The sequence below is a fragment of the Fulmarus glacialis genome, unplaced genomic scaffold, assembly GCF_000690835.1.
Source record: "Fulmarus glacialis isolate BGI_N327 unplaced genomic scaffold, ASM69083v1 scaffold760, whole genome shotgun sequence".
NCBI lineage: Eukaryota > Metazoa > Chordata > Aves > Procellariiformes > Procellariidae > Fulmarus > Fulmarus glacialis.
The window spans coordinates 22,297-43,176 of NW_009185592.1; the positions used below are offsets into that span (position 1 = coordinate 22,297).

A 20,880-nucleotide genomic window follows, 5' to 3' on the forward strand; every position below is an offset into this window, starting at 1 on the left:
CTGTGTTCATCTGAAAGTATTTGGGACTGAATTACTCAAAGGCACTTGGAACGCCAAATACGGATTTTCAGTAAAATACCTTGTGTTAAAATGTCCTGCTTTGGTGCAATAAATGTGTGCAATAATTACTACTTTTGTTTGGGCCTTTATTTAGTTATTTGAGAGGCTGGGTAGAAGCGGTGTCAGTGGAGGTGGCAGGGCACAGGGCTCGGCACCGCGGCTGCTGGAGCAGGGCCTGAGCCGGGCTGTGCCACGTGGGTGCGTGTCCACACCGCAGGGCTGCCAGCGACGCAGCCTGCAAACTGCTCTGAAACTGGGAGGATTAAACACATTTTCCTGTGCTGAAACTGATTCACAAAATACCATTCCCCCTTCCTAATCTGAGGAAGCCAGAATGAAATTGTGGCTAATTTAGAATTTTTCGAGGCTGTTGCATTCATCATGAGCTGTAACAGTGTTGGAAGGCTCCTGGGGGCATCCCTGTGCCCGCCGTGCCGGGGCCACGCAGGGCACCTGCAGGTAAAGCTGCTCCGATCTGCTTCTGCACGGCATAGCAGGAGCTACGCTGCAGTGGTGTGATCGAATTAAAACAATCTGCTTAAAAACACGCTGGAGGGAGAGGCTGGCTCTGTAATCTTTATTCGAGCTGAGCTACACCTTCTTTTTGGAAATAAACCCTTTGAGGGTGATGAGAAGGGACAGTGCTGTGGCAGGAGGGCATGCAGAGTCCTGCGTGCCAGTGCCGCGGGCAGAGCATTTCGGATGCTTTGTACACCTGGAGGTTTCAGCTTGTGCATTTGCTGTTTAACAAACCCTGCATTTTGGCGTACGAACAGATACGAAATGCAAAAGATGTATGATGGTGCGAAGGGGGATTCTCAGCTCAGAAGAGAAAAGAGGGTGAAAAAGCAAATACCGACGGCGTGGAGCTGCTGGCGTGGGCGGGCGGTGAAACGCTGCAGGCGCGGTGCCAGGCACTGGGGTGATACGCTGAGGCTTTGCCAGCTCCCTGTCCCTGTCTCCAGGACACTTCTGCTCTGCTGCTGACAATATTAATGACTTCCCTTGATTGCAGTCTCGTAGGGTCTTCTTATAGCCTAAGTTTTACCATGTATTACCCGTTTTCTGCGTTGTTCAGGTTATCCAGTGCAGTGGCTAAGTAAGAGCTTAACAGCCTTTTAAATGGGGTTGGTTGGTGTTCAAGATCATTCTTAATCAAAATCTGTATGAAATAAATCCCACCTGGAGGGGCCGGGCACAGCCAGCCAGGTCTGATGGCCGCGCTCACCAAGCAGCTCCATCTGAGTACTCTCATAAATTGCAGTTGGGCTATTTCTGGTAGAAACTGTTGTTCAGAGTCTCCAATAGAAATATTCATGTTATACACATGTCATTTTATTAAATTTTGAGGATTGAAATGTGTTTTTGGTGCATGTTACTGCACAGAATGACTGCGAAAATTACATAAGTTTTAAAATTCAAAAAGAGAACTTAGTATTTTAAACTATTACCTGTTTTGGTTTTTGTTAAGCTTTTGGAAATTACCTACTGGCTCATCTTTTAAAATCACTCTTTGTTTCCTTTCAGGAAACCCCAAAGGTGCTATGCTGACTCATGGGAACGTGGTTGCTGATTTTTCAGGCTTTTTGAAAGTGACGGAGGTGAATACCCTGATTTAGAAAATGTTGCCATGTGCGGAGCGTGTGGGTTAAGCTGTGTCCCTGCACGGGCTGGAAATGTGCTCCTGCAGATAAGAGGTGAAATTTCTCTTACTCAGAGGGCCAAATCCATGGAAATGGGAGCAGGTCTGAGCCTACAGCACTGGGGGGCATTAAATCCCCTTTCCAGCACTGGCTCCCTGGCTCTGTAAGGCTCAAAGTGCTTCTGAGGCTCCTGTAAATTTAACTCCTTTCAAAGAATTAGGAAAGCAAACAAGCCCTGTACGGTTGCAACGGGTGCTTCAGAAAGATTACAGGGTTCACTTCTAAGGATGCCCACACAAGGTCATCCTCATTTATTTGAAAGCTTTCTGCATATAAAGTGTGTATATATGAGAACATAAATGTTTTTACAAGAATGGTTAATTTCCTTGATATTAAAGTATATCTCAGTTTCCGTTATACATATTTTTAAAAAAGCATAGCACTGGCCAAGTACACGTATAGTATGTTTCATGCAATGGGTAAACTTGTGTTTAGAAACAATATATGAAGCAGAATTACTTTAGCACAACACATTAAGGATTTTATACAGCTTGTACGTAACAAATATAAAGAATCTATTTTTTGTAGTAAACAGGCAATTCTATAAAGTAGCGATGTCCACACGGGATGCACAATTTGTTACCTTATATCCCTTGCTGGTCTTATCGTTGGTGCTGAAAATACTGCAGTCTTATTTTCTTAATCCTTGAACTTTCTGAGATTTCTAGACCACTGTTGTAAAGAAACTTGGACACGTGATGTGAGAAATCCCACTGAACTCACGTGTTCGATTATTTGCAGGCAGGGTTGTGACTCCAATAATTTGCAGTAGGAAATGTCAATACAGCAGTTCGCTGCAGTGAGCCCTCGGGCTTCGCGGCACAGAGGTTTCGCTGGGTTCAGAGCAAAATGCACAAATGAAAGCTGATGCGTAAATAAGTCTGAGTTTCAAAGGGCAGGAACATTTATTTTGGAAAAGAACTAATTTAGAGGGAGCTGAGGGAACTTGGCATCTTCCAGGACTGGCCCACAGAAATGGATTTAGTGTTCACTGACGGCAATGGGACACTGATCATTCTCGAAGGTATCGGACGCAAGTCCGGTGTAAGTGGCTGTAAATTCAATAGCTTCAGTCACCAGAGGTTGTTGGTGTGCGTGTAAATGCCTGTGGCCGATCCACACGATTAGGGCAATGTCCAGCCACGGTAATGAAATGGAGCAAAGTGCAAAATACTTGAAAGTAGTATCGATTAATAAAATAAAAATACCTAAAGCTGAGAAGTATTGTAGCTTTTCTGTTTACATACTCTTGTGCCGGTTTTGCTTAGTTCAGTGATTTTTATAAATGGAACATTTTTTGAAGTGAACCTAAAGCTTTGTTATAAGGTTGTTCTGAAATGCCAAGAAGCTGTTTTCATTTTTACGTTTAACTGGACAACTGTGCCAGCTGTGAAATACTATTCAGTGTCATCATTTTGGTCCAAATTAAAACAAAATCATTTATTGTCTGGGCATTTAAAACAGTGTGGAAAAAAAAAAAGCAGCGTAGCTAGTGATGCTAATGGTTTTACATTATTATGCTTGCAGAAAATGAGGCCAATTTGCAATAATGTGTAAATAGATCTGCAGGCCCTAATGGCTTAATTCAGACTGACAGATAAACTAATATGAAATGGGATGCTGAAAACGCCCACGTGGTCAATCAGGTTTGACTTCGCTAGGTAACGGTTGGGAGGGCGTCCCCAAATCTAGCTTGCCCAGATTTAACTCCAATGAAATATTCCCCGAGGAAGACACTCTTGTGCCTCCATCCACTGCCGTGTCCCAGGTCACGGACTATCGATTCTGTCACAGCAGTGGAGATGCAAAGTGGGTATAAACTGCTAATACTGTGAGCTAATAGATTTTATACCCATTTTCCACTAACCACTGGCTTTGGTGCAAGTTATTGGGTAATCAAGCTTTCAGTTTTTCTAATCCATAATATTATGGCAAGCCTTACCCTTGGAAATGCAGGTAGAAAGGCTACTTTTCTTTTGGGGCATGGATCAGGTAAGGCTCTCAGGGCCTTTGTTTATTCCAGCCTGCAAGATAGAGTTAAAACCTTGGCAAACCGAAGACTTCGGTCACTTTTATTTTTTGCATTATTTGTCCAGCTTTCTTTTTCCCCACTGCACCTGTCTGTGGGGCAGTGATAATGCCCTTAAAATCACATTTTAATCCCTTAAAATGATGAGAAACACTAACAGAAATCACTTATTTTTGCAGCTGAAAAAAAAAAATAATTTTTCCAACATATTCTGATTCAAATCAATGATTAACCTAAGCAAAAGAAAAAAATCTATAGCTTTGACTCTAGGAACACTGTGAATCTCTGACGGGCTCTGTGCAATGTGGAAAAATGGTGCGCCTGTAGAGCCCTGCCGATTTCCAGGAGGCTCCTGCAGGTCTGCGCCCGGCTGAGAGTGCACATCGTGGTCTTAGCATCTCATGGTAGAAAGCAAGGAATAAAAATTGGGTTCTCTGTCAGGGTGAGCCTCCGTTTCCAGCGTGAGCTGTGTAGATACGATACGCCTTCTGCCATGGAGAGACCTCTCCGTTGCCCTCTGTGTACATCTCCGTGCTCTTTACTCCTCCTGCTAACTGAGCTTCATTGACGCTGTGGCTTAACGCTTCACTTCGTACGCTGCTCCCTTCCTCTCTCGACAATCTTTACCCTTTTGCTCCTCTGGTGCCATTTTTCTTTTTATTGTTTTATGACTTTCTTGTTGTCTTCCTGTCAGTGTTTCTTTCCTTTCTGTCTCCCATGCCCTTCACCTGCAGAAAGTGATCTTTCCGAGACAGGACGATGTGCTCATCTCCTTCCTGCCTCTGGCTCACATGTTTGAAAGAGTTATACAGGTAAGAAACCTGCCTGAACTGACGAGGCCTCGTGGGGCTCCTTGTGCTTTCTTCCAGAGTCAGTGGTCTCCTACTTGTGAGGATGTACACATTTCCTATTTGCCTTTAGCACACATGTTTGAGAGAATGGTACAGGTAAGGTCCTAGTGTCAGTGGAAATCATCTTTTTCCACACAAAAAAAAAAAAAAAAAAAAAAAAAAGAATAAAATACAAAATAACCAGCGATATCTTGTAGCACTAAAAAAGCTTGTACTCCAGAAGTGCCACGTGCATGACACCAGGGCCCGGCCTCTGGTCTCGGTGACACGGCCGTGAGTCCAGAGCGATTCCGGGAGAGTTTCCCAAGCTCTCCCACTTATACCGGTGGCTCTGAGATGGGAAAACAGCCCTTCATCAACGAGCAGAAGCTGCCACCTGATTTTGGGGGCAGCTTTTCAAAGCACTCTAGGGCCAGGTATCATGGGAGTAAAAAGAATTTCGTGCCATTTTCTACATCAGCTAAAATCCTTTTATTGCATAAATAACCAGATCTGCAAAAAAAACTTGCAGACACTGAAAAAGAGGTAACTAAGATCATGGTGTGACACACGTGATCCTCCTGGCAGGGCAGCGTACGGCGGGCATTAACTGGAAACCAGCGTCCCCTGGAAATAATGGCAAATAGAAGTGCTAACTCGTGCCAGCCCGCAGAACTGACTTTTCACATCTCTTTTCTAAAAAGACAGGCGATAATTTGTGCTGCAGTCGGTGTGTTAGGCAACTCGGAGGTGACGATCCCATCAGTTCTCCTGGACTGAGAAGCTGCGAACTAAAAACTGAGCCAGTATCTGAAGACTGGGTCTGGATTCAGTTGCAGCTCTGTACTTTCCCAGGGAGGACTGTTTCAGGCTGAAAGCATAGTTTTTGAGTCAGACAAGCATCTGAATATAAGCCTCCCACTTCTTAGTAACATCTGTGCCAGAAATAATATATTCTGCCCTGTTAAAAAAATTGCAAGTTGGAAGTGAAAGTCCGTGAAAGATTTGGAGAATGACAGCCCAGCCTATCTTTACTTCTAAGTCTAATTTTAAAAGGCAAGTTGGTCAGTATGGCACCACTATTCAGGCAATCCAGCAAACAAGAACATAATTATTAAAAAGTCATCTAATGAGGGGAAAAAAAAATTTAAAACATTTGAAATAACCTCATTTCACAGGATGTTGCCATATTGAAAGGGGCAGGCCTCCAAAGAATGGAGGTTTATCCTCTCTGCTAAAAAAGCTCATTAACATAAAGATTTTTTTCAAAAGGGCTAAAAAATAATTTTCAAAATTATTCTGAACAGCAAGCACTGTGTTAACTTCCCTAGTTTTAGCCAACATTATTAATTCCAGGAACTTAGAGTTAAAATTATACAGAATCATTCTTTAAAGCTAAAAATTTCTAGTAATTTATAATTCCCAATGAGCACACCGATTATATTTTCCTTTTTTTTTTCTGAATTCATATGCATGTGCAGTGTGAAGCACAGATTTGGCAGTGTGATGTTCGTTAAAGCCACATCACATGTATAAAATTCCTGTGGTTTCAGCTGATGGAGAGACAGTCTCTAGCTGGTTGACAGGGCAGTGAGAGCACTCCGGTTAGCATTACAGATTTTTAGGAGTAGCACAAAAAGACTTAGGTGTCTAAAGAATTTTTAACTGTTTTAGTTATTTGGGGGAGAAAAGTCGGCCGCAGGGAGCTGATGTTCTCCATCTACCCCTCGGAGAGCTCGGAAGGGCGAGGGCACTGCTCCGGGCTCGGGAAGGCTGGGCTCAGCTCCCAGCATGGCTTTGCTGAGGACGCCTTCCCCTGCTCGCGCTCTAAAAGCAGGGTAGCGATGCTGGTCTCGAAATGCCAGCGATAAAATGCCAGTTTTGCCAAGTTATGACTAGTCCTCTGCAGTATTACTGACTACCAGAGCTGCTGCTTAAGCTCCCAGTTGGCTCATCGCAGGCAGCCTGCCCTGCCCGGTCCCGCACATCCAGCTCTATTCTGATCTGATTAAAGCGGCCTGTTTTCTTTCCAAGTATGAAACTTCTGGATTTGTAGTTTCCCTCCAAGTAAAGCACCTTTTATGAAGTGGGCTTTTATTTCTGGGATACAGGATCAGGCACTATATTGCTAACGTAGTCTATATTGTTGTATTTAAACAAAACTAAAGTATTAACATCTAAAAATCAGCTCAGTACGTTTTACAATGTTTCTTAATACACATTTCTTTATTGACAATAGGTCCTCATGCTGTGAGCTGCTATGGTAGGTCTGGGCTTCAGAGGAGACGTTCAGATCCAGAATCTGACCATACCTCATTCTCCTCCATCCCCATATATGCAGGGGATGAAGGGAAATCCCTTCTAAAAGCTTTGGTTCCTTGTTCTTCCAGAAACAGTGGGAAATTTGGTGGATGCTGAATTGCAGTACTGAAAACTGCCCAGAACTATCCGTACATTTCTATTCAGTGCAAAATTTACGGTTACATTTATATATATTTCTAAAGCCCCATTTTTGCCTTACTGAGAGTAGAATTTCAGGAAAGGCACTTCTGCACTTGGGAGGAATGCTCTGCCATGGGAATTCAAAGCAAAGAGGTTACATGTATTCCTTTTCCTTCCCATCAGTCTGTCGTATATTGCCATGGAGGGCGAATTGGGTTCTTTCAAGGAGATATTCGTCTCTTATCTGACGATATGAAAGCATTGCGTCCAACCATCTTCCCCGTCGTGCCGCGGCTGTTAAACAGGATGTATGATAAGGTGAGTTTCATTTTGCTTTTTTTGTAATAATAAAGTTTATGTCCCTTTAGTACTTATGTGAAAGAATTCCCTTAGTCACGGTGATTTCCTGAGCAGATTATGCTGTTTCTGCCTTACTGCAAACACATCCTTACCCTGTGTAACTGATACAGCTGCTGCAATCTGTAAGTCTATATTCTGTTGATTTACACAGGCTGCAGACATGGCTAATGCATGTTAATATGAAATCCCTCTGTATTAGCCTCTTACCCTGCTCTCACTGAGGTTACTAGTGACATTTCCAGAGACGAAGGATTTTTTCATCAGAGAAACACCAGTCAAACCCGAATGCACTAGGACTTTTTGTGCCCTTCGGCCAGTTTTGGAACTTGAATCTCTTTCTGGTGGCAATGAGAGCTGAAAATCAGGAACTGCAAAAATACTGTGACGATTTAGGCAGTGTAAATATGAGGTTGTCTTTTGGATCTAGAAATCTTTAAAACTAAGAGGTGGTCTTGAAAGGTATTTAAGACAGACACGTCTGGTCATCACGTTAAATCTGTTTGACCAGCTGGGAATATTTACTCCTCAAAAGACTTATCCTCTAAAGATGGGCTTAACCACAAGCTACTGATTTAATTTTTCCCCAAGGTCAGGACTGATGGATCAGGGGTTCTGGTGTCTCATTAGAGGGATGGGCACTGGGGGTTTCTCGTTTGTAGAGATGTAGTTCATGCTGGTGTCTGATTAAGCTTAGGTAAACGCAGCCCCCATCACCTCATCAGCCAGCACCGATACCAGCTGCCAAGTATTCACGCTGCTCATTTCTTGTTGCTCAGATTGCATGATTTCACTGAATCCTACCGTAGAAATCATATACAAATACCAGTTTTGTAAATCTAGTCAAAACCTACCCTATCATCCTCTCTCCTTTTTCCCCCAAAGGAACAGTGTGTACAATAGCGAATGGAGCGAAACAAACCACTCCTTTTTTTTAATCCAATAAAAAAGCCATAGCGTAGTCTTATTTAACTGTATTGCTAATGTAACTATACCCTACCTGGCACCGGCAGAACTGTATGGCTGTAATTGTAAGAACAGCTGTTGATGTTTTCTCTCTCTCGGGTGCCGCGCTGCCTGCCACCCCGCTCTCCTGCAGATCTTCAGCCAGGCAGACATGTCCCTCAAGCGCTGGATTCTGGAATTTGCTGCAAAACGGAAAAAGGCAGAAGTTCGAAAAGGAATCATTAGAAATAACAGCTTGTGGGATAAACTTTTCTTTAATAAAATACAGGTAAGCGATTCAAGAAGTGAGTCTAAAGTCAAAGAACTGCCATGTCTTCTAGCAATGACTGGTTTTCCTTAAAGTCCGTGTGGTCCACTTGCCTGATGATGAACTGCAGGCAGTTGCTACTCACTAGCGAACAGCAGACTGAAAACTTGAATAGAAAAAGGAAATGGGGCACAGTTTGTTGTTCCATTAACTTTGGCATTAACTTTTGCCACATTTATTTTTATTTGTGTATTTATTTTTAAACACCATGCATAAGATGCCAAAATTTCACTTCCGTTAGGGATAGTTTTCCAGAGGGGAAGGGGGAAATGCAAGGCAGCCTAAGACAGCTTTTGCCACATCCCTCCTTCAGCAGCACCGAGAAATCACCTATTTGCAGAACAGTGCCTATTTTTTGCAGCTCTCGGACACAGGCTGTGGCCCTGCACAGGCTCCGAGGAGGGACGTGGTGCAGTGCAGAGGCACTTGCCCTCTGCTGGGTGAAGTTGCCCAGAAGCAGGCTCGTAGCCTCCTGCCCGACACCAGGCATTTGGGTGCTCTGCCTTGCGGAGACTGGGCACCCGCCGCGGGCTCTGCCCATGCCCCCCGAGTAAATGGTTTCTCCCCGCTCACACCCAGCCACAGGCAAGGGAGAGGATTGCGCTAAACCCCCTCCTGTCTCCTCCCAGTGGGGATGAAGTTCAGGAAGGTGGTCAGGAAAAGAGGAGTATGATCAAAGAGACGTTGCTCCGAAGTTTTCTGCAAATTCTCTATAGATATGATTGAATTTAGGGTCGGGTTTCAATTGGGCATATTCAAAACTGGTTTTTTTCCTAGGAAAACAAGAATAAGGGTGCAGAGAAAAATGCACGATTTAACAACAGGGGAAAGAAGTCAGAATACCCTGCTGTGTGCCACGCACCTCCTTAGGAAAGAAACATTAATTGGCTTTAAACCAGGTTTTCCAGGCACTGTACTCCAGAGCCAGGAGGCTCTGATTACTTGATTTTTTTAATTGGATAACTCATCTGGAGACATGCCACTTTATTTTTAACTAAAGAAACTGACTGTACTTTTCATCTGCGGATTAGTTGTCCTCGGTGTGCAAAGATAGCAGAGTTCACATGATGCTGACGGGAGCGCAGACATGAGGCAAGCCAGGCTGCATATTGATTCAGGATCTGGTGAGACTGGCAGACTCAATCAGGAGTTGTTTTCTTTTGTTCTGGGTTTTCTTTTTACTTTTGGACTAAGAAAAAGGAAATGAAGAGGGGGAAAAAGAAGTAAAGTGTGACACAGGAATTGATGTAATGCCCTCCAGAAATATTTGAACGTCATGTGCCTTAAAAAAGGGACAGCATTATTTTAGATGGCTTGGGAGCCAATTCATTAAAAACGATGAGGTGGAAATAAGCAAAGAAAACTGCAGAGGGAAGGAGTCTGGTTCTTACCCAACGGTTCCCCAGAGCCAGATGTGCTCCTGCGGGCCAAGGCTGGCTCCCCGCAGGGCTGCAGCCTGCCCGGGCGCGAGTCGAGGCTGAGCAGCTCGTCCTCCGAGAGACGTGGGACTCCTGCCCCCATACATCGAATGTTTTTTTTTTCTTGGGGCACCATTTCTACCTGCGAGGGAGACAGTTACTGCTTTGAAGATTTAGCTGGCTTTTTATCCCTCAGGAAAGATTCAGAGCCAGTTCATATTTCCGTAGCACAGCTACATCTGTTCTAGAGAGAGCATTTTGTGCAAGCTCTGTGTAAGCAATACTCACAGACGCTGCCATTTTTGCCATCTGTAACGATCTGTGATGCCTTCTTTTGTTTTCTCCTGCTATCCAACAGGCGAGTCTCGGCGGGTGCGTTCGCATGATAGTCACAGGCGCCGCCCCCGCGTCTCCGACCGTCCTGGGCTTCCTCCGCGCGGCCCTCGGATGTCAGGTGGGCTCGCGCGGCTGTTTGGAGGTGTTCATTTACTGTTAGTTAGGAAACGCGCTGCATTTGAGAAAGGAGATGGGTGAGGACCTCAGAACTGCATTTAGGACAGTTTTACCGGGATCCATCCAGCAGCAGCTGCAGGGCTTGGGGCAGACGCAGCGCCCCGGTGTCCCCGGAGCTCGGCTCCAGCCGCGGGGCTGGAGAGGGAACGACCGGTGGCCCTGGGAAGTGAACAGCGGGCAAGCGCCGCTTTCGCTGCCGGCAGCTGCCAAATAAAAGCATAGACTCATTCCACCCATTTCTGAGCGCTTAATTGAGTATGTGCAATTAAATGTGCTTGTGCATGTGCTGGGAACTTCGTTACACGAGTTTTATTCTGTATGTATAAATGGAGAAAGATAATCTTCAGATGGCAATTTTAACCCACTTAAGATGTCCACTGCGTTACTTCTCTTTGACTAGGAAGCCCAGGGCAACTAAAAGGCCTCATTCAAGAGCCTAAATTTAGGTGAAAAAAATTTAAAAGGTGTATTTTCAAAATGTCCCACAAAAATACCTTTTTTTCCCCACTAATAAATTCCTCTCGTAGAGTAACATACTTCTTGACTCAAAAGCTAAGCGCTGAACTTGTCTTCTCGCTATTTTCAGCTCTAGAGAGCCATGGTAATTCATTGTCACATAAACGAGATTTTGTATACCGTAAGAGCCAGGGAAAGTGTGGCTGTGTTAAATGCGTGCCTGTGCATTGCGGCTGGCAGGGTTCGCTCACAGGACTGTGCACCAGAAGGCAATTCTTAGAATTTTATTCTGTAATAGTGAAATCATATGTACCGCTTTAAAGATACCTGTTTCTTTGTCAGGTTTATGAAGGTTACGGCCAAACAGAATGCACAGCTGGATGCACCTTCACGACCCCAGGTGACTGGACATCAGGTAACAATTTTCTTCCACCATTTCCAGAAAGAAAAGAAACGCACATTTCTTTTGAAAATTCTACACTGTAACATCACAGGGTGTTATGCAACATTTGCCACCGTGTGAATAATCTTCAGCAAATGTAATGTATTCTTGAAAGTATCACTAGTCCAGAATAAATACATAGGGATCAGATGTTGGGCACGTTTGCCTGGGGAGATTTGGAATTGTCCCTTGAGCTGTTATTTGCGATGCTCTCATCTCTGCACTCCCGGCCCTGTGAGTCCTCTCTAGAGCACTGGAGCTGAATTTAAAAGAATGTTTGTTATAATGACATGCTGGAACAAAGGAAAGATTAATACATTCATGTACTTAGTGAGCAAACTCAGGCTTTGAATACAGATCCACCACTACTCAATACTTCATGTATTTCAGGCTTTCAAAACTTTTGAATCTTGACAAAATCAGATAAAAATTAGCACTAAGCAAGATTCAGATAATACACACAAGTACTGCGGCTCAATTTCTTCTTAATATAATTCATCAGTATTTATAAAAATGTTTTGAAATGGGTATCACACTCATTCAAATGAATACTAGTAGGAAACCTGGACATCAGATATGAATGGGTCTGGCCAGTTAAACATTTCCTTCTTTCCAACCCAGATTTTCCGTGGCTGGAGAAGAGCACATGCTTTCTTTTCCCAGTGGCCATCTGTTTAGTTTTCTTCAAACCAAAACCAGTCCCTTGCAGATACTGGTGTGTCCTGGGGCTCGCTGCCCGCCGGCCCCCTGCCCGTGCCCTGGGCAGAGCACCGCTCACACGCCAGCACCGCATCCTCATCCTCACCGCGCTTCCATCCGGCTCCTTTGCAAAATGAGACCTCAGCCCGCGAGAGCTACAGCGCACTAAGTCACAGAGTTGTGACTCCTCTTTCCAGTCTGTTTTTCCTGGTGGCTGTTTCGGGGGAAAAAAGGCCCGTTTTGAACCCCGTAGTGCTGCAGCAGTGCTTGTCGGCTACGGCAGACGTAGCCCTCGCTTCATCTTTGGAGAAACTGTAGGGGTGGGGGGAAACGTGTTCAGCCTAATGTCGCTGCAGTTGGTATTCCCAGGTGATTAAAACAGCGGGGGTCCAGAGCTTTCTGTGCTTCTATAATGAGTTAAGCTTAGAAAAGGGTTTAGTCTCTTACAGGTAAGGGAGACATGGTCTGTATTTCGACATGTTTGAAAATAGGGTGTGTATATATCCAAATAGGAGGTTCGGGTATTTAGTCTTAATAGTGTAAAACCTGAAATGAGGAAATGATTTCTGCACGCAGACACAGCTCCTGCAAGAACTTCCAGTGTATCTACAACTATGCAAGCAACTAATAATAAAATGCTAATTATTGTTTATAAGAGAGATGACAAGTGACTTGATAACTTTGATTTCCAGGTCATGTAGGAGCCCCTTTGCCCTGTAACTTAATCAAATTGAAGGATGTGGAAGAGCTGAATTATTTTGCTTCCAAAGGAGAAGGAGAGGTAGCAAATCACATTTTTATATCAAATTCTCACTAGTTAACGCTGTATTAAGTAGTTATGTAGTTATAGAAGCATTTTACCTTTGCAAGGTGCGTGGTTGCTGGTGTGTTACATATTACAATCAGGAAAGGAAAACCTCAATTCAGCAATAGAGCAGCAAAGCATTAATTAAAAAGGGGCTGTGGCAGTACTTCCAGCCAATGCCATGCCTGATTACTTTAAAAGCTAAGACTGAATTAATTAGTTCAGCTAAGAAGAGCTGAATTGCTGTGCTTTCTACATTGCTGATGTTTCTACATTGCACAGAAATTAAACTTATTGAAATAACTTCTTTTAACTGCAAGCTGAATGCAAACCAACTTCCAACAAATCAGGTTTGCATTCCCTACTTCATACTTCCATTAGTTTGAAAAAAATCCATAGGTAATTTTATAACACAATGTATTTTCGTTTCATGGAGCACAGTCATTAAATCAACGTTTAAAATATTTCAGTTTTAGTGAATTACTATTTAGCTTGTTAGTATTTACAGCAGAATAATAAAATAATTTATCAGTAACTCTGACTGTTTTGCAGATATGTGTGAAAGGACCAAATGTTTTCAAAGGTTATCTGAAAGATGAAGAGAAGACAGCTGAAGCACTGGACCAGGAGGGCTGGCTTCACACTGGAGACATCGGGAAATGGTTACCTGTGCGTACCGATCAGATGCTTAGTTCTTATGTCAATTGTATTATCCCATGTAAATTTTCAAATACTGAACTTAAATTTCCAAGCAGATCTATCTTTACAGAGGATTAAGTTTATATTTTGCAAAATAAGCTCGATACGTCAGTGAAGCATTTTCTGGCAATTTAAAGAGATCTGTTAAAAGCAGACTGCTTACTGAGTCTCTTCTTTCTCCTAACAGAATGGGACTCTTAAAATTATTGATCGGAAAAAGCATATATTTAAACTTGCTCAGGGAGAATATATTGCACCAGAGAAGATAGAGAATATCTATATCCGCAGTGACCCTGTTGCCCAGATCTATGTCCATGGAGACAGCCTGCAGGTAAAACCTAAGTTTTCAGAAAATATCGCTTTATTCTTCATAAATAGAAGACAGAGATCTGGGCATGAACGAGGGGAAAACGTGAGTGGATCACGCTACGTTTCTGCCCTGCCGTCTCCCTCCTCTTCTGGAGCCGGCTGGCAGCCACGCAGGAGCTGAGCTGCTGGTGTGGCCCGGAGCAGCTTGGAGGATGTTGTGGCCAAAGATCAAGCCTTTAAATTTGCTTCAGTGTCACCTTTTGGGTCTCTAACACTCTCCTTTGCCACGTTACCTGTGGTAAGCCAGACGAAGGCAAAGCCACCGCTGCTCCACAACCACTGCCTACCCATTTTGACCAATCTTGTCCCGTTTATTCACATATTTATACAAACATGTACAGTTCCTGAAACCATTGCAATTCATCCCTCTACATGCATTGGTCACAAACATGAGGCTTCCCTTGGCATTGGAGTTTGCATGATACAAGCTATGTTCAGCTCTGACATATGCCTGTGAAAAATTTAAGTAATTTAATTAATGTCCAAGCAGAACACAAACCCAACTGAAGGTGTTAAAATTGTTGGCGAATGCAGGAACAGTCACAGAGAACCATTTTATCTGAGGAAAAGGCACAGACACGAAAATATACATATATGTATATATTTTGTATATATATGTACATACACATATATACACATACGTATATATATGACATGTTAGCAAATTATTGACATAATTAAACAAGAAGTAATAAACACCTAGCAAATTCAACCAGCTTATGTATTCACTCCAATGCAGGGCCTTAACTGTCGTTCAGCCTTTGCCTGCAACTCTCCTTCTCCTTCACCTACAGGCCTTTCTGGTGGGAATTGTGGTGCCTGATTCCGAAGTTATGCCAGGCTGGGCAAAGAAAAGAGGGTTTGATGGAACATATGCAGAACTCTGTAAAAACAAGGTTTGTCTTTGTATCTGTCGGCAGTACAGACGTTTTTTCACTGTAGCGTAACCTAGTTAGAGTAGGTGTCTATTATTAATGATCTCAGTGACGAGAATTATTTCCTCACTGAAAATTAAGCAGGGTTGACCTGGATACAGTGATGTGTGCTGACTGACGGTACAGACCTCTGCAAACTCCTCTGTGGGGGGACCAAGGGTCTGTCTTGCAGAGAACGACGACACGGCAGGAGGAGAGGTTGTGTGTGTTTAGATGTCTTAAATAAGGATTCCAGCCTTATTTACACACTGAGTAACTGAGTTGCATCACATCAATGAGCACTGATGCCAGTGAGTCATCCCACTGGTGTCTGTGGGAAATAATTCTGCGTCTAAGTCTGGCAAATGGTTGAAGGGTTGCAAATTTAAACGTCTATGTCATATACATTTGAAAATATAACCTTACTTTTCATACTGAGGAAAGAGTTAACATCACTGCACTTTAGTGTGATGTTTGTACTTTTCTTTAATAGAATATTTGCTAATTATGTATTAACAATCAATAAGGCACTTGAACTTTACTCAGAAACGTATTTTCTTGATGAACATTAATTGCATGTAAGGTTGACTCTGGTATTTCATGAGGAATTTATGTGTTTTAACCCAGGAACTGCAGCAAGCGATAATGGAAGACATGGTACGGTTAGGTAAGGAGAGTGGACTTCATTCCTTTGAGCAGGTAAAATGAAACAATTAATACATTATTCAGTGTGGTCAGACAGGCAATTTGTCCATTTGTGTTGAACGAGGATTTGTCAGCATTTGTTATGTGACTACATATCCTTGTTGCAGCTGCACACAATGTTTTCTGAGAGAGCTTTATTGCTCGCAAGTTGTATTTGTTCCTTTGAAAAATATATACGCTGTGATTCTGCCTTCCACTCATGCTTGAAATTTGAATTAAATTTAGTGAAAGTTCTGGGTGCAGAGGTAAAAATCTAATCCAGGGACATGGATAATCTCTAGTCTGACAACCAGGGGCCAAGATAAATATCTGTAGGACTTCGATGCTTCTGCCACTGAAAGCACTGTTAAGAAACTGGGTCACTAATTACCGTTCTTATAATTGACCTAGGAAATGCTGCTGGTTTATTTATTTTCAGCCTGTGCACTAATTCTTTTCTGGTGCTTGTGTAAATATTTCTGCAACAGAGCTACAAACACTTCAGAAGGAGAGATCTGAAATCAACCATGAATTACATAGCATCAAAAACATAGTAAAAAAAAAAAAATCCACCACATCTTAAAATGTCAAATGCTTATTTCTGTTAAAATAATGAACATCTTAATCATTACATATAATTAGCAAGGGCCTTTTTGCTTTCGTTTAGACTGTTTCTGGGTGGTCATTCTAATGAGTATCTGAGTGCAGCAGAAGCACCATTAAACATAAACTTGTTATTCTTCATTTGTCAGTTACGTATGCAAATGAAATGATAGTAAAAAGAAATTAATTTAAAAATGAATTTCAATATAAAGCACGGTTTGTAATGCACATAATTGTCTGTGGTAATAAGTCTGGTTTGCTCCTGCCATAGTCTTCACAGTGTGAAATACCCTCAAGTAATCGATTCTACCAGCAGTTTGCAATTAATAAATGACAAAGTAGGGAGGAAAGCCTTGCCATCTTTCTAAAAGTTAAGAAGAAATGTTTCGCATTTCAAAACTTAAAGGGCTTCAAAACTGACATCTCTGTTGCAATATGTAATCTTAAAACCCGACTTTGGGCCAGATATTATGGCTAATGCTCCTGTGGGATAGGATCCCCTTTATATGGAAGAGCCGCTCTTTATCATCCCTTCCTCTGGCTTGGGAATGACAACTCTGGCTTCTATAACCAGCCGCTTCCAGGGTGCAGGCAAGCGGGGGAAGCATTAATAGCCCAAACACTGATTTTGTGAAGGATGTCACTGGGGGAGGAACTGGACCACAATGCTTACAGGGGAAAAATGAATCATGTATCTAATGGGAATTTGAAAATTGATTCTCAGTCCATATTCCTGCAACTCTCAGTCTAACAAAATGCAAACGAGTCTGGTTTGGGGAATCAAGAAAGCAGCAGATGGCTGGGGAATTTTGTCTTAAATCGGTGGACTATGACCAGTCACGCAGCAGTTTTCTGCTTTCTCCCGCACCAGCACTCCCAAAAATGCACTGGAAGGAAAAGCTTGCTCCCATCTGCGCTGCCAGGCTCCCTGCTGTGCTCAGAGACACCGCCGCTAACAAGGGCAGCCTTGGAAAATCCTGTTTGCCTAGGATGAATGATTTTATATCATTTTAGTTAGCTAGTAAAACACCATCAATTCTTCTTCTTTAAAGATGATCATCATGTACGTTCTTTGTACCTGCAAAGCTTCATAATTTTGCAAGACCGAATTAGTGTTGCTTACTTTCTTTGCAGTTCGGTTAAGATGATGTTTCTTAGCATGACTCCCTGCCCTCCCTCCCTTCCCCTCCCTCCCACAGTCTTCCAACCGTGTGAAACACTGCAGTTATAATATCACATATGGTGATACTGTCCCTTGCGCTCTGCCTCGCTGTGTTTTGGCCTTGGTTTCATACAGAAAAGAGGTTTACGTGCTCATTCTCTCGGAGAGCTCCCTTCTGCGCTGGCTGGCTGTCGGGTCAGGGCAGACACGGGAAAAGAAGCAGGAGAGCAGGGAGTGGTGAGGGGTGATGGAGGGATTGAGTGTGTCACCTTGGAAAACTTGGGCACATGAGGAAAATCCTGGGGACCCGGTGGAAGCGTCCCCTGGCTCCAGGCACAGCCAGAGGTAACCACAGCAAGGCTGGCATAAGATGTACGCTTATTCAGTGTGATGCCTGTAATTTTTGCTATAAATATATCCCTTTTTTATTTTAGGTCAAAGCCATTTACATTCACTCTGATATGTTCTCAGTACAAAATGGTTTGTTGACACCAACATTAAAGGCTAAGAGACCAGAACTAAGAGATTACTTCAAAAAACAAATAGAAGAGCTATATTCAAGCATTTCCATCTGAAACCACGGGAAGAATGTTCTGAATAATGGACTTCGTAGCAATATTAGAATAACACTCAAAAATACAGAGCCAGAATGACACAGCTGGAATGGATAAGCATCTGAATCTTACATTTGAGCCTTTCATTGTTCTAGGATTTCACCACTAACCATAATTTTCCTTCTTTTTTTCCATCCGGTGTGAAACAATTCATTTTTTACTCTATGTACACAGTAGGGTACTGCTAAGAATTATGCTAAATTGCCACAAAATATACAGAAATTCCAATCTATGACCAAGTAAATTATGGAGACTTACCTTGTTAATAACTACAAACATTTCTAATTAAAATAGGGAAAATTTCAGGTATGTCTGTTGATATTTGATTGTATATAACCTAATACACTAGAAACTAAAATTGTGGATAATTCAATAATGTGGTCTACCTCAAACAATCAGTGATTGATGGTGAAAGTCTATTTTCCCTGATCTAGACCTTCAAGCTGGATATTGGTTTATATATTAAGTGATAGTTTTTATATTTTCCAGGACATAAATTACATTGATTTGATTTAATCATTAGACCTAACTAAAACCAGAATAGAAATAGGAACGAATCTCCTGCTGTTTGTACTTAATAGGCTTATTAGGCTTATTACATCTAAGGGATTAATATTACCTTGAAATTACAAGAACAGGTTAGGAAGCGATAGGATAGAATTCCCTCTATTTCCTTTTCATCCGAACTCAATTTATACATGGCATGCTGGTTTTACATTGGGGCCTCCTTCAGCACAGTACACTCATGGACATCTCAACTACTCAAACTGAGAAGGTTGCAAAGGCATCGCTGGCTCTGTGGTGGCTATCTGTGGGAGTTCACGTTAACCCATATGCTCCCGGTCCCTAATTTATTACTATACATGCTGCTAATACTGCATAGTCCAGTTGGACTAACTCCCCTTCAGAAACAGCGCTAAAGAAATGGAGTACAAGGTATGAGCTGCGATTCTGAATGGGGCTTAGAAAAACAAATTCGTTTGGGAGAAAGGCCAGCCTGAGATGCAGCAGCAGAGGACATCCTTGGGCTGGCCATGGAAGAGGACGAGGAAGAAATGCTGCTCCAAAAGGCCCACAGGGATGGGCGAAAGGCTGTATTAGCCATTGCTGTTGTAAGGTGTCACGGTACGGTAAGACATTGGATGTGGTTGCAGAAAGGCCTGCTAAGAAAACATCTCTCCGTTCAGATGTCTGGAAGCCTCAGTTCCCACTGTCATCACTTCCAGTGGCCTCTCTGGAATAAAGAGCAAGTAGTTTGGATAAGGGGTAAGTCCCATGTGGAACAGGAACAGGCTCCAGAGCTCTCTCCTGATACAAAGCATGGTACAGAACAATGAGAAAACTGTAACGTCAAGTCGCTTGAATACTTGGACTGTCGGTGGCTTCCTTCTGCTGAACAGGGTCCTAAATATGTATATGTATTTTAATAGCTGCTGTTTGTTGCACCAGTGCATACTAGCATGGAGCTGTGCCTGCTAGATCTTCTTTGCTAGGACAGCGAAAGCACACTTACTTTCTCTCTTAAACTGGAATCCACTGTAGACTTTTGAAGCTAAGAGTTTAAATTTTTAATCTAAATAATCTCTTATTTTCCCTCTGAAATTCCATTGCATGCTTCAAAATGAAATAAATTTAATTAATGAGTTAGAGTTACACAAAGACTGATTTATTGCAGTAATTTCAGAACAAAATGATACAAAGGAAACCATATCAGTTAACATAATCACTCATGTGAAGAACATAGCGATTTGATTTATCAAATGTGGAAGGGTTTGTCTGAATCCCTTTTTTGCGCCTGATTCCTCATTTGATTCCAGTGCAATGACTCATATCAGTCCAAAGCAAATAAGAAATACTGTTACTGTGATCTGATGGTACGTTGTACACTCATTTTTCACCAATGTACACAGCAACAGCATCCCTGGGGAATTTGCGTCTGCCACGTCTACAGAGGATAGGAATTACTGTATAAAATCTGGCTCTCTAGGTCAAGTCATAAAGGATTTCATCTCTGCGGAGTCTAGTTCATCTCCTTTTTGTATGAGCCAAAAGACAGTCATTACATACGCACGCTTCAAAGCAATGAAGAATTGGATTCAGTACAATTTCCTGTCTGTTTTAATGTGACATACTTTTAAAATAAAAAAAAAACCTAGTCATCTAAATAAGTACAGAAAAGCTGTTTTCCACTGACCTTTTTCTACCACATGAATTTAATTTACTTTTCTCCTAAGATGATTTCAGTTTACCAGACTTCTTTAGACAACTAAACTCTGACTTTGTATAAGTATAGAAAATCCCAATATGAGTTTATTTACGGCTTAGATGGCTGTTATTTTTACGTATATAATGCTGAATAATATATCTGTATTCTTCTTTTGGTATTTGATGCAAAATGTCAGATGCACTAGAGCCAAAGATACGAACACCAAAAGAATAAGAAAGAAAAAATACAGACTTGGCCACACTAGGATGATGTAAAATTTGGGAGAAATTGTGTTGTCACACCAAAAGTGTGAATAGTTTCAGAACTTGTGAAAAGCTGTATAAATAAACTAAAAGCTCTCTTTAATACTTTCTTGTGTAATCGGATTTTCCTCTGCAGGTCACTCTCTCTTGCCATAATCATAACAATGTTGTAAGAGATTAAAACTTGAAAAGAATACACGTGTAACACGTGAGCTAGGTACAAACATGCTTCTCTTCAAATTCCAGGAATATTTGTTTTGCATTGAGCTTTCTTAAACTGAAATACTTCTTGTGACCACCGAGGAAAAATCCCCAGGGCTGTCCAATAACCAGTTTTTT

The 20,880-nt window shown here is 42.3% G+C and overlaps 1 protein-coding gene across 4 annotated transcripts in view; it reads left to right on the top strand.

Annotated features, from left to right (window-relative positions):
* The window catches only part of ACSL6 (acyl-CoA synthetase long-chain family member 6), a 28,900-nt gene extending 10,867 nt beyond the window's left edge, over nucleotides 1–18,033 (top strand). For 2 of the 4 annotated variants that reach the window (XM_009586424.1, XM_009572399.1), the window contains exons 9-20: nucleotides 1,588–1,661; nucleotides 4,662–4,739; nucleotides 7,248–7,382; nucleotides 8,521–8,655; nucleotides 10,471–10,566; nucleotides 11,424–11,496; nucleotides 12,915–13,003; nucleotides 13,580–13,696; nucleotides 13,914–14,057; nucleotides 14,890–14,991; nucleotides 15,637–15,708; nucleotides 17,893–18,033. In XM_009586424.1, coding sequence (XP_009584719.1) covers nucleotides 1,588–1,661; nucleotides 4,662–4,739; nucleotides 7,248–7,382; nucleotides 8,521–8,655; nucleotides 10,471–10,566; nucleotides 11,424–11,496; nucleotides 12,915–13,003; nucleotides 13,580–13,696; nucleotides 13,914–14,057; nucleotides 14,890–14,991; nucleotides 15,637–15,708; nucleotides 17,893–18,033 — 1,256 coding nt within the window. Of the gene's footprint in view, nucleotides 1–1,587; nucleotides 1,662–1,975; nucleotides 1,977–4,526; nucleotides 4,605–4,661; nucleotides 4,740–7,247; nucleotides 7,383–8,520; nucleotides 8,656–10,470; nucleotides 10,567–11,423; nucleotides 11,497–12,914; nucleotides 13,004–13,579; nucleotides 13,697–13,913; nucleotides 14,058–14,889; nucleotides 14,992–15,636; nucleotides 15,709–17,892 lie in introns of all 4 variants that reach the window. The other 2 variants (XM_009587164.1, XM_009587894.1) reach the window with 2 other exon arrangements.
* Nucleotides 18,034–20,880: the final 2,847 nt, after the last annotated feature.